The 14412-nt window shown below is 41.1% G+C and overlaps 1 protein-coding gene across 1 annotated transcript in view; it reads right to left on the reverse strand.

Moving 5' to 3' along the window:
* Window positions 1–14412, reverse strand: part of LOC113360153 — a 38903-nt gene extending 24491 nt beyond the window's left edge. The window contains exons 1-2 of the mRNA XM_026603693.1: window positions 14179–14412; window positions 13841–14103 (exon numbers count right to left, since the gene is read on the reverse strand). Coding sequence (XP_026459478.1) covers window positions 13841–14103; window positions 14179–14412 — 497 coding nt within the window. The remainder of the gene's footprint in view (window positions 1–13840; window positions 14104–14178) is intronic.

Consider the following 14412-nt stretch of genomic DNA (forward strand, 5'->3'; position numbering starts at 1 on the left):
TTATTATTAGTTTTCCTTGAATTCATCAAATTCCTTGATTTCATGGTATTTCTCTCAAATTAGGAAAAATTCCCTCAAATCATCAAAAATACATAAAAAATACACAAAAATTAGGGAAACTCGTGGGACCGGGCCCAAGCCGGCCGACCATGCCTCCCATGGTCCCACACGCCCTTGTTTTTATTATTTTAATATTTTTTGCTTCCCTGAACTCATGAAAACTCCTTCAATTCATGGAAACTCCCTAAATTCATCAAATTTCTCAAAATTCATGAATTTTTCATAAAATCATCAAAATATTATAAAATTAAGGAAAAGGCACCACAGGACCGTTGTCACGACCCGCCGACCATGCCTTGACCACGGTGGTCCCACGCCTCCTCATCCCTTATTTTATAATTATTTTTCATCATCTCATGGTGTTTTCCTCAGTTTCGTCGAAACCCTAATTTTGACATATTTTCTCGAATGGATGCTCAATTGCGCGCCAGAAAATATCAAAATTCTCAGGACTGAGATGTGGACGCCTTGGGGACACGAGCACGCTATCTTGACCGACCAAGATTGGCTCTTTGGCTCACGGAAGCCAGTCCCATCAATTTTCACAGTTTTGACCTAATTTGCACAATTTCTCGTATTAGGTCCAAAACTCTTCCAAACACTTTGGATTTTCATGAAGTGATCGTCAGGTGGTCACGTGACAACCCAGGGCCGGTTTCATGACTTCATGTTCGGTCCCTCGCCTCGTCATAATTAACTAGGTTTTCTCACCTAAGGCTCAGACGAGCATTTTCGAATAAATGATTAAATCAACATTTGATCATTCTTTCACCAACAACTCGTCAACTCTTCATGAGTTCTTCGTATTTTCTCACGTGAGCATATGGAAACTACATGGTTGATCCACGGTCCCATGTAGTCGCTCCCTCCTTCGTCCCATGGTTGAAATTCTGACGAACCATGAATTGATCATCAATTGATCAAATTAGGGTTTCTGAATCCAAGGATCATCATTCCAGATTCCAACCTTAATAATTTTACGACGACCTCATGGTCATTAATTTTATTAATTATGCTCGGTTGAACGACCAGTATTCTAATTAATATTTTTGGTATGCTGCTAATAATCCATCAGATGAGCAACACATTCTCAGACGATCAAATATTCAACAATTCATCACATGAGCAACACTTGCTCAGATGATGAATATTTTCTCAAACCAAGGAATATTGGTTTAACAATCAATATTCAACGGTCCATCGAATGAGCAATGCTTGCTCACTTCATCGTAAGAACTATACCTCTGTCTCATGAGATGTTCAATTCATGATTTTCAGAACATCATGTTCTACACTCAACAACTACATGGACTCATCGTCCCATCAAACCACGAAGTCATCAATTGACTAACAAACCACGAGACGTCAATCGTATCACTTGGGGGATATCACTTAGGGTTTTGGTATGGCGGTCTACGACACGTGTGTTCAAACACACGATGGAATGTGAACAAGTCGTGCAATCAGTTGAAGGAATTCGCGAGGTAGTGGGTGGAAAATCGACCAAGTCTCCACACGTTGAGCAACTGGTTTCAAACACGATCTCCACTTCCCCACTCCTTGATTCCATCCACTGTCACACTTCATGGAATCATGGTGTCTACAATTCCAGCAATATAAATAAGTCTCTAAATCATGATTGAAGCATCAATAGTATCATCAATATCACGTCTCATCGACAACACGAGATCATCAACTCATCAATTGAGCAACTACTCTCAATTGAGCAATTTCAATCACTCAGAGCTTATTGTATTCGGAATTCACACACCCACAATCTTTGATTACCATTGATTCCACACATTTCTCAGCTTCCCTCCTACATATAAACCCATCCTTTCTTGTGACCGAATTTACTCTAGAACGGTCATTGTCTTGATTTAGGCCAGAGTACTATAAATTGATCTCTCGAATCTAAAATCACCCCCTTTGCAGTGGTGCATCTGTGTGAGGTTTAACATTCGCTCGGTTCGAGGAGTCTCCTCCGTACGGTCGTCTCCTCAATTCCTTAAAAACCAGCAAATCGTTTTTCCCCATCTACAGATTGGCGACCACAGTGGGAGATTAATCTCTCAGGTCAGGTTCAGTTACGAATCCTAACACAAACCGTGCTAGCACTAGCAACAACAACAATCAGAATATCCCTGAGTCAATTCCGACCTCCAATACTGATGGTGGTGACACTACTCCTCCTCACGCCGAAGGTCATCCACTGTCCGGACGACACCCTGAAGAAGTCAGAGGAGATCCACCTCCTACCATTGCTGATCTTATAAAAGCACAGGAGACTCTTGCAAAGAACCAGACTAACATGGCTGCTACACAGAAGGAGCTGTGTAATTATCTCAAAACTCTTACTGACAAGATGTCGAAGAAGACTCAATAGAAGGGAGAGGAGAAGGAGAAATCCTCAGACGATGGTTCTGGAGAAATTCCAACCCATACAGTAGAAGATGACGAAGTCCACAAAACTGCTGCAGACAACTCATCAGCGAAGGGATCATCGAATTTCATCACTCACGAGGATCTGGAGCACCTTTTGGAGAACCGTGGAAAAGACAAAACATCGCATGTCCATCGTCATCAACCTCCTTATCCTGCCGCTACGCAGAGGACTCCACTCCCCAAAGGTTACGTTTCTCCAACCTTCACCTTATATGATGGAACTGGCAATGCTAGGGAACATGTCTCTCGTTTTCTCGAATCCCTGGGAGAACATGAACACAATCATTTCGTCCGTCTCAAGGAATTCTCAAAATCTCTGAAAGGCAAGCATACACCTGGTATAACAACATCGCACCAGGGACTATCAACAATTGGGGAGAAATGGTTAACGCATTCTACAGGAAATACTTCTTCGTGTCAGAACAAGTCACCCTCTCCGACCTTGGAAGATGTTTCAGAGGGTCAGTGAAAATCCCAATGATTATGTGAAAAGATTCAGAGTCCAAGCCCTGGATTGTCATGACCCAAACGTCACGGAGCAACAACTGGTGGACTTGTGCATCAATGGCATGCTCCCGGTCTACAGGGCCTTGCTAGAAAACCTTCGATTCCAGACTTTCTCAGAGCTTCACGAAGCTGCGAAGAGGTCGGCAACCACTGCACCCGCTCTTTTGGAAAGAGCAAAGTCTACAAAGACTGAAGATTCAAAAGACACTCGAGGAAGCAGGCGTCTGATCAACAAGCAGTATAACCTGCAACCTTCAACAAATGCTGTCGCGGAAGGGAGTAAGCGAAAAGCAGAACCACAACACAAGCAGACTTCCTCCACCCCTTCAAAGACACACAAGAAGGAGAATTCGAAAATCCCTCCTCAGCATACGGAAGATCCAGAAGCACCTGATTTTCCCTGTTCAATGGAAGAAGTTAATGAACTACTCGATGCCTGGATTCAAGACGGCGCAATCAAATTGCCTTATGTCAAGAAGGAACCAACTGAAGAGGCCATGGAAAATCCTCGGTATTGTCGCTTCCATAGATACGTCAGCCATCCCACGAGTGATTGCAAAATTTTGAAGCGCATATTCAAAGAAAAGGTCGAATCAGGAGAGCTCAACCTGGGGACTGAGGGGGTGCACAAAAACCCCTCCCAGTCAGAACTTTTACCATCTCGAACCTCCTGTCAAGGAAACGGTCCAATCTCTGATCGAACATGTCTGCGAGCTGTTGTATCTTTCGAAAGCTCAAAGGAAAGACATGTTTGCTGCACTGAACCACATCGTGTCCGGAAGACGTCCGCTGATCCAAGAGACTACCACCGGACCTTCACCACCGACACAGAAATGTATGACTGGGGACTGCTCACCACAGTGCACATTAAAGGAAATGAGTTCAAGAGGGCGTTCATCGATGTTGGTACCGCCGTCAACATCATCCCTTTGAAAACTCTCAGAGCTGCTGGTATTACTCGACGGGAAGCCACCCACGCTCCCATAGCAATCAGGGACCACGAAGGAATCTCCAAAACGCATACGGCTTCATCACTCTCAAAGTTACGGAAAGATGATCTGCACTGAGGCCAAGTTTTTCATAATCCGGGAAGACCCTGGATACGACATGGTCCTTGGGAGAACTTGGATTCATGCTGAAAGGACAACGATGCCTTCAACACATCCTGTCATCGACAAGGATTCCGAGTCGGAAGACGAAGCAGAGGACGCACCACCGTTTGAGCATCTGGAAGAAGTAAAAACTCTGATGGGACTTACGCAGGAACTTGGAGATAATCCGCACACCTTTGTCAGAAGGTTTCGAGCTCAGGCAAGTCTTATTCCTCCTCTTGCTCCAATATTACCAATGTTCAAATACGCTACTATGGTCCAGGGACTTCTCCCCATGAATAATTTAGCAGTCATCAAAAGCTACGAGTGGGTAACTTCACCTCAGCAATATTACACTCAATGGTTGGGTTCAGAACTTCTTCAAATCGGTCACTCCATCGAGAGGTTTATTGCTGAAGACTTGGCTAAGCATGATCAACACTATGCTGGATACTCTCTTCCGCGCGAGTGTCCATACGGTCACAATTGAGGAATTCCATCAAACAGGAATTCCGAATCAGCGGAAGATATTCAAGGCACGATCGACCAAGCCTAACAAGTTTCATGAAGGGGACCTGGTTCTCAAAGCAGTTCGCGGTCTTCATTCTACAAGGAACTCCAATTGGGAAGGACCATTCATGGTCGCTGAGTCCGTGGCCGGAGGATACTACAAATTGACCAACAAGATGGCAGAACCCTACCAGTAATTCACGAAAATTGGCTCAAGGCGTTTATCTGAAATTATTGGACATTTAAGGTATTGGGCGTTTGAAGCACTCATGGTGTTGGGATTTAACATTTAGGATTTTCTTTCATTTGTATTTCAATTCCTCCAAAACATTTGCAATACTTGCAATCAGTATTTGAATTCAGCAATTTATCAAAATTCAGTTCATATTTCGTAAAAGAAAATCTCTATCAAATCTACAAGAAAATCCTAACCATCAGTCAATCCAAAACCATCTAAATATCAAAACCCAAGTATAAACCTCACATCTCTCAGAAGTTCAGAAGTTCAAGAGATCAGCAAGAAAAGGCTTTCGCTCATCAGCATCCTTCAAGATTTGCAAAGCCGCCCTCTCCTTGTTCAACTCCTCGGTCAGCTTGGCAATCTTGTCCTCCTTCTCCTTCACAGCATCGTTGGAAAGGGTATGTTCTTCTACATGAATCCTTGATAACGTTTATTTGCTTACGAGCCATTTCACTTGAGGCCAAGTCTTTCTGAATTCTCCAAGTTAAACTCCCAATCAAAGAGTATATATGGAGTCACGGTATTCCTGGGTCTCGTATGTATATCACTCACGACACGCAAGATAATGCCTACTTGCATGGTTAAAGCATAAGCACACACAGGGTTCCTGTAACCAATCATGTGGCCGAACTTCTTCCATATCGTCTCATACAAGCGTGCATATCCAATGGGAACACTGAATCTACCGACCATTTCATGATACGGGAGTGAAGTGTTAAAGGGAGGATCGAAAGAAACCCCTGAAGTTGGATATTCATACACTATTATACGGTTCTCAGTCACTGGAGCGGCTTCCACGACCAAAGCAACATTTCCTTCGATATTCTCCGCTGCTATCTCGATTTCTTCTATCACTGAGGCAACAACCATCTGGTCTTCCATAACATCAGCAACGACCATCTCATGGCCTCGAAGTTCAGGGATGGTTGTCTCTTCATCAATAACTTCGGAAGGGTTAGAGTGGTCATCATGGGCTCCAGTATCCTCAACTTCGGTATTTAGCACCTAATACGAAGATTACATAAGGTTAGAATCACGAATCCAAAGGAGACTATGAAACACAATATACCAGCAAGGAAACATCATCAAGGTTCATCACACTACATTCAAGGCACGAGCAAATAACATGAAAGTCATGAAAACACATTTTACGACGAGTCCGTCTGAAGAAACTGAACTCTGCCCTGTACTAAGAGACAAACTAGGAGCAATCTACAAGAAATCTGAGTATGAGTCATATTCCATTCTCTTTGTATGGATGTCCTCTATTACATGTCAAAATTTCATGACAATCCGATGAACGAGCGAGTAGATGTGGCCAAAATATCAAGTGACGCGCAATCTGGAAAAGTTCTGGAAGTCTCCTGGAAGTCTCCTGGAAGTTTACTATTTCGCCTTTTTCAGGCTCTTAACGTACTCAAAACTTAAAAAGCTTCTTAACTAAAGCTTGGAAATTTTCCGGGCTTGAATTTTCACATGCAGATCATCATAATCCAACTCCGGACGAGGATTCTACAGCGTTTTTACTAAAAAGCTGAGTTCTGAATTTTCTGACGACGAAATTCGACTAAGTTTTCATATATTCACATGGGTTCTCATTCACAAGTCAACACTTTTATACTACTATGAAGAATATACAGGATATATACTTACTTGAGGAGTCACCGAAGTGTCCAAGGGGTTGGAATTGTCCACATCAACGAAAAGAGGAACATCACTTCCATCCGGTTCCGAATCTTGGGAATTACCTCCATTCCCCTTCCCAGAGGATGATTGAGTTCCAGAATTCTCCATCTCCATAACGACATCCTCCTGTACACGTCCTTTACAATCAATATTTTCATCCATGAAGTACCACATTTGAACATGTGAAAAAATACTTACAGTTTCCTCGTCACTCAAATCAGCAATTGCTTGTTCAGTAGCAGAAAATTTAAGACCTTCAAGACTCGATGGAGTAAAATTCTGCAACAAAATTAACAACATGGGCTTCATGATTCTAATGTTAATAGCAATGAAATTCATGGTAAGAAATATTGGGAACTCACCAAAGCACCAACTGGGGACTTTACGGTATTGGGTAACAAATTATAACCTTTATGCCTGCCTTCTCCGCCATGAATAACCGCCTCAGTCTCTGAGAAATCAACACCGATTCGAGGTCGTATATTACGACCGTCCTGTAGTGAAATCCAGCAATATAATCAGAATACATTTCTTATAATTTTGGGAAGATTATATAAAAAAAAACATACCTGGGAGCATCCTGGAGACGACTTTCGTTTATCACCAGAAAGATACTTCAATCTTGGTCGACTGGAAATCATCTCAACCGAAGGAAGATCCTTGAATGGAGGTCTGGGAAATCTTACAAAGCCACGCAAACGCCCAAGTTGCTGATCCCATAATTCTACATAACCTGGGGTTACATAGGCGAATCTATCAGAACCAGGAAACTAGTAGCTACTCCCATCCACGTGAGTATGATCCAAATGAGTCCTGAGTTTCTCAACTGATGGCTTCCTTCTCCGTATGGTTGGAACACACTGATCCATACCCATTTGTCGAGCTGCTCTATCAATGTTATACTCCTCCACTGAAAGCTCTCCAAACGTGGCTGATAGCAAATGTCCAGGGGTGCAACTCAACATGAAAGATCTTTCGCCATCACTCAGATGCACACCAGACGTCAAACTCGTGCTTTCTCCAGTATTGAAAGTCATCGGTTGAGAAACATAATCAGGGACTGACACCCACGGGCGAAAATTGAACTCAGATTCTTCATCTAACACATCAATAAAGCGTATTTTAGAACGAGTCTGCTTTGTGGACCAACGCATGATCCTAGCGTTATCTTTCTCAGGGAAAGTATGGCGCGCATCAGTATTCGGTCCTTGCAGAATATTACGTGGAGTAGGTGCATAATTCTTAAAATGCTCCCACATAAAAGCTTGAAGAAACATCGTGTTGGCATAACACTCAATCTTCATAGAGCCGTTCGACACACTGGAGTCTATAATCAAGGAGTTCAGGTTATAATACAAGGAGCCTAAGAATAAACTACCTATCGGAAGTTGCTCACCTTGAGCCATCTTAATAGCAAAGGGAATCACAAAAGGATTCAACAAGTTTCCACTGTCTTCAAAAAGGTCTCTGGACAACCATAAACATAAGAAAGCAGCAATGGGTAACATACCGCCGATGGGTTTATCAGAAACCTCGTCTTTGGGCCACCAGTGTGTCAACCAGGAAGCATAACATCCTTTACTACCAGCCTTATTAGCTTTCTCCATTGCAGCTGTCAAGACATGAGAAACGGCGGTCTCCTCATCTGAAAGATCCCCAGGAAGATTTCCCGTGATCGGGAGATGCATCAGAGCTGCCACGTCTTCCAAGGTAATGGTAAACTCTCCCCATCTACATATGAAAGTGTGAGTGGGAATGCACCAGCGAGCAAACAGAGCCACAATACCACTTGCGTCATGATAAATGAACAACTCTCCAGAAGCTTGAATAGCTCTCGTCACCTGCGCCTGGTCGAGCATAGTCCTCACATGAGGAAAACCCAACATATGCCTCGCCCAGTCGGCAAATTTATCCAAAGGTCGTCGAGAAAGCTTAAACTCTATGATTGATGAGGTGAAGACCCCTCGTTCAAGACAAAATCGAATCACTGTCTTAGGAGTCACCAATTTCTTCTGAGTAACAGTTCTGGGATTTATCAAAAGACGATACACTGGGGATTTCAAATGTTGCTCAGCTCCTGGAATATCTTTTTCAAAGAATGCATCATCTATGTTCTTGACATTCTTAATCCCAGGGATTTCGTCTTCGTCTCCCCCAAAAGAAGTTTCATCCATGCATGTCTCATCTCTGGAGATACCATCATCAACGCACATCTCTTCCCTCGAGGCGTCGTCAGCTTGGGAATTGGTCATCTTTGCGGAGTAGCTGAAAAGGTTCACACTACATTCTACTTCAGTATGCCGTCAAGATATAAATCAAGGAAATACAAGCAAAAATGGTAACTCTTAACTCTTACCTTTTATACTTACACTAACAATAGTGATAGTAATGCTAGAGTTAACACCTCAAAATCGTTCGTCTCTTCGAAAACTGCAAAAACGAACGAAACTTTATTTAATTTCGAAAATGATTTTTCATGGAATCACGGACACAATTTTCATAATGCGAACATTCACACAACCGACCTATGAAGTTCATAACCATACAATATTCTATCATAAATATATTGTCTATCTTTGAAGAATCCTCAAAACCCACGCTTTGATTTTTCGAAAAAAAAATCAGCAATTAATACAACTTGTATACATAAATTCTCAAGAATTTTATCTAATGAAAACAAATTCATGAAAATAAAATATACCATCATATTTTACACAATATATGTCACGGCTGCATATATATATATATAAATAAAACTTTATTTTCCTTCGTATCGTCGTTATTTGTCTTTAAAACGAAGGTTTATTTCAAAACAATATTGTGAAAGCTCACATCTCATACATATGATAAAGTTTTGTATTTACATGAAATCTCATAAGCAAAATTTTATCACTGGACACAAGTTCATCATACATATTTTCCTTCGTGTCATCGTTATTTGTCTTTAAAACGAAGGATTATTCCGATTTCATGAAAATTCACTTCTTTTATGATAAAACCTTGGTACACATGAAAGCTCATAAACTAAGTTTTATCACTGAACCTAGGTTCATATACTAAAAAAAAATCTCTCCTAAATCAGGGATTATAGTTAGTTTACAAAACTGACGATCGAACGAACATACGTTTACAAAAAACTAGGGTTTTTCATAAAACTCACACCAATTGTATACACATGTATATGATCTAAACATGATCACTTCATGAAATTCATGACATAAAAAAAAAATTTCGCTCACCTGGTCGGCGCCGGTCGGAAACTGGCGGCGACGGTCGGCGGCGATCGGAGCTCTGGAAAAAACTCCTGATGCTCGGACGTGATGAAGATGAAGGCGTGATGGAGCTCTGGGCGTGAAATAAAAAAAAAGGATTAATCCCTTTTATATCAATTTTATTTCCAAAACCTAATTTTCTAAGGATTTCCTTATTGAGCCCGCCCCGCGAATCCTAACCGACCACGGACTCGTCGTCCAAACTAGCGGTTCAACACCAATTTATGCTCATCAAACGATGCTCCAATCATGACATTGAAGCCTTCATCAAGTCGTGGTTTGATCATGCTCTCTAAATCCGGTAACATCTCAACTTACGACTAAGTTCAATTACTGGTATTATTATTTATGGCCGGAAAATCACCATTTAATGCTGACTGAGGAACACAGCTTTCCTCAGTAAGCAGGGGACTTAATGTAGATGGTGGATTTTCGACAAAGACTAAATTCATAAACTCATAATTATACGAAACTCTGATTCAGCAATCAGACGTGAGTATCGAGACACGAGTCTCTCATCGGATTCTCAACGGGGAGTACTTTCTCTCAGAGTACATGTAGATATGTAGTCTCACGACTAGACAACGGCATATCTCATGAATACTGAATACTTTAAGTGATTATTTCTATATAGCATCACGAGATGGACAACTCCTAGACAGCTTGCTCTGCTAGTATAGAGCGATAACATCTTCAGGAACAAACAACAAGTTTACCCTGACTATATAAAGGATATGACTTACCGGAAAGCTCATATCGGGATAATTAATGCTCCTAGACAGCTTGCTCTGCTAGTATAGAGCCACAAAGTTAATTATTCCTAATTACAATTGCTCCTATTCCATGGTCGAATCCACGACTGGTCCCGTGGAATGGCAATAACGATTGTTCTGATTCTATGATTGAATCCACGATTTGATCTCATAGAATAACAATAACTATATTATCCCATTACTCCGATTTCATGATCGAATCTACAACTAGTCTCATAAACGGTAATAGATAAACCTTAATTACTCCGATTCTATGGTCGAATCTACGATTCCATGGAATGGTAATGCTCATTTTATTATTATGAATTCGTAGTCGAATCCTTAGCTGATCCTATGAATTAATAATAAACATATTATTACTCAATTTTGTGAATTATTCTCCACTGAATTCCACAATTAGTAATAAATAATCAACATCCGGGTGTCTGAGCTACCTCTAAGTAAGCCCCGATTCAAATGGTGAAGGTGTATCCAACGACGATACACTAACAGTCGCCGCATGAACGAGTATTTCAAAAATACAACGAAACGATGAACCTATGCAAAATAGAGAAGAAAATAATAAATAATTAAAAATATTGACCAGGGTGCTGGAGCACGGACACACGACCAACCGACCGTGTCATGGCCAATCCCACGCCAGTTTTATATGTTTAATGCATTTTTATTATTTTTCATGATTTGATGAAAATTCTCTCATTTTATCAAATTTCCTTCGTCTCGAAGAAACTCCTCGGTTTCATGGTACTTCCATAAATCCATAAAAAATAATATAAAATTAAGGAAAGGAGTGTGGGGTGTGACCATTGGCCAACCGGCCATGCCTTGGTCCCAACCGACCCCACACCCCACGGTTCCTTATTATTTTATTATTATTATTATTATTATTATAATTTCTCTAATTTCATGAAAAAACTCCTTGATTTCATGGTATTTTTTGCACAAATCATCAAATAATAATAAAATAAAATAAATTATGAAAACTTGTGGCACCGGGCCTTGGCCAGCCTGCCATGCCCTAGCCGGTCCCACACGCCCCTTTGTTTTATTATTTTATTATTAGTTTTCCTTGAATTCATCAAATTCCTTGATTTCATGGTATTTCTCTCAAATTAGGAAAAATTCCCTCAAATCATCAAAAATACATAAAAAATACACAAAAATTAGGGAAACTCGTGGGATCGGGCCCAAGCCGGCCGACCATGCCTCCCACGGTCCCACACGCCCTTGTTTTTATTATTTTAATATTTTTTGCTTCCCTGAACTCATGAAAACTCCTTCAATTCATGGAAACTCTCTAAATTCATCAAATTTCTCAAAATTCATGAATTTTTCATAAAATCATCAAAATATTATAAAATTAAGGAAAAGGCACCACGGGACCGTGGTCACGATCGGTCGACCATGCCTTGACCACGGCGGTCCCACGCCTCCTCACCCTTTATTTTATAATTATTTTTCATCATCTCATGGTGTTTTCCTCAGTTTCGTCGAAACCCTAATTTTGACATATTTTCTCGAATAGATGCTCAATTGCGCGCCAGAAAATATCAAAATTCTCAGGACTGAGACGCGGATGCCTTAGGGACACGAGAACGCTATCTTGACCGACCAAGATTGGCTCTTTGGCTCACGGAAGCCGGTCCCATCAATTTTCACAGTTTTGACCTAATTTGCACAATTGCTCGTATTAGGTCCAAAACTCTTCCAAACACTTTGGATTTTCATGAAGTGATCGTCAGGTGGTCACGTGACAACCCAGAGCCGGTTTCATGACTTCATGGTCGGTCCCTCGCCTCGTCATAATTAATTAGGTTTTCTCACCTAAGGCTCAGACGAGCATTTTCGAATAAATGATTAAATCAGAATTTGATCATTCTTTCACCAACAACTCGTCAACTCTTCATGAGTTCTTCGTATTTTCTCACGTGAGCATATGGACACTACATGGTTGATCCATGGTCCCATGTAGTCGCTCCCTCCTTCGTCCCATGGTTGAAATTCTGACGAACCATGAATTGATCATCAATTGATCAAATTAGGTTTTCTGAATCCAAGGATCATCATTCCAGATTCCAACCTTAATAATTTTACGAAGACCTCATGGTCATTAATTTTATTAATTATGCTCGGTTCAACGACCAGTATTCTAATTAATATTTTTGGTACGCTGCCAATAATCCATCAGATGAGCAACATATGCTCAGACGATCAAATATTCAACAATTCATCACATGAGCAACACTTTCTCAGATGATGAATATTTGCTCAAACCAAGGAATATTGGTTCAACAATCAATATTCAACGGTCCATCGAATGAGCAATGCTTGCTCACTTCATCGTAAGAACTATACCTCTGTCTTATGACATGTTCAATTCATGAGTTTCAGAACATCATGTTCTACACTCAACAACTACATGGAATCATCGTCCCATCAAACCACGAAGTCATCAATTGACTAACAAACCACGAGACGTCAATCGTGTCACTTGGGGGATATCACTTAGGGTTTTGGTCTGGTGGTCTACGTCACGTGTGTTCAAACACACGATGGAATGTGAGCAAGTCGTGCAATCAGTTGAAGGAATTCACGAGGTAGTGGGTGGAAAATCGACCAAGTCTCCACACGTAGAGCAACTAGTTTCAAACACGATCTCCACTTCCCCACTCCTTGATTCCATCAACTGTCACACTTCATGGAATCATGGTATCTACAATTCCAACAATATAAATAAGTCTCTAAATCATGATTGAAGCATCAACAATATCATCAATATCACGTCTCATCGACAACACGAGATCATCAATTCATCAATTGAGAAACTACTCTCAATTGAGCAATTTCAATCACTCAGAGCTTATCGTATTCGGAATTCACACACCCACAATATTTGATTACCATTGATTCCACACATTTATCAGCTTCCCTCCTACAGATCAACCCTTCCTTTCTTGTGACCGAATTTACTCTGGAACGATCATTGTCTTGATTTAGGCCAGAGTACTACAGATTGATCTCTCGAATCTAAAAGTACCCCCTTTGCAGCGGTGCATCTGTGTGAGGTTTAACATTTCGCTCGGTTCAAGGAGTATCCTCCGTACAGTCGTCTCCTCAATTCCTTAAAAACCAGCAAATTGTTTTTCCCCATCTACACTTAATCCTCCAGGCTTTGAGATAAAATAAGATATTTCTCCTCCTCTCTCCTCTGCCATTTGTCCTTCATCTATTCTTCCAACTTGTGAGAGTACATACCCCCCTGATTCACTACCAGACAAGGGAAGATTCCCCTCCCCTACTGGTAGGTCACTAGAAAATTCAATCATCTCCATGTTCACTGCCCCATCCTTTTTTCCTTCAGTCTCTCTAGAATAAGTCCTTGATCCTCCCATATCCTCATCCGTGTAAGTTCCAAAGAGTTGTTGAAATTTGTTTTGCAGAACAGCTGTAGGTCCACCTTTACTCCCTGAGCCACCTTCACTGTTAGGCCTATCATGCTTTCCTCCATTTGGACCTCTCTCTATTTTTAAAGTTTTAACTTTACAAACCTCTTGACTAGCAGGATTCTATTTCTGATTGGCTATCCCCTGAACTAGCTTAGCAGCAGCAGCAGTAGCTGCAACTTGTGCAGCAGAAACAGCAGCAGCTGCTATAGTTGAACCACATTTCTCTTGATGATGTCCAAAAACTCCACAATGATAGCATCTTGGAGGTTTCCAACTATACTTCACTGGGATTTGAATTGGTACTTTACCTACCATTGCATCTATGTGATCTGGAAAATCAGAATCCACAGCTATTTCCACACAGACTCTTGCATAAGCCAT

This window comes from Papaver somniferum, chromosome 3 (assembly GCF_003573695.1).
Source record: "Papaver somniferum cultivar HN1 chromosome 3, ASM357369v1, whole genome shotgun sequence".
NCBI lineage: Eukaryota > Viridiplantae > Streptophyta > Magnoliopsida > Ranunculales > Papaveraceae > Papaver > Papaver somniferum.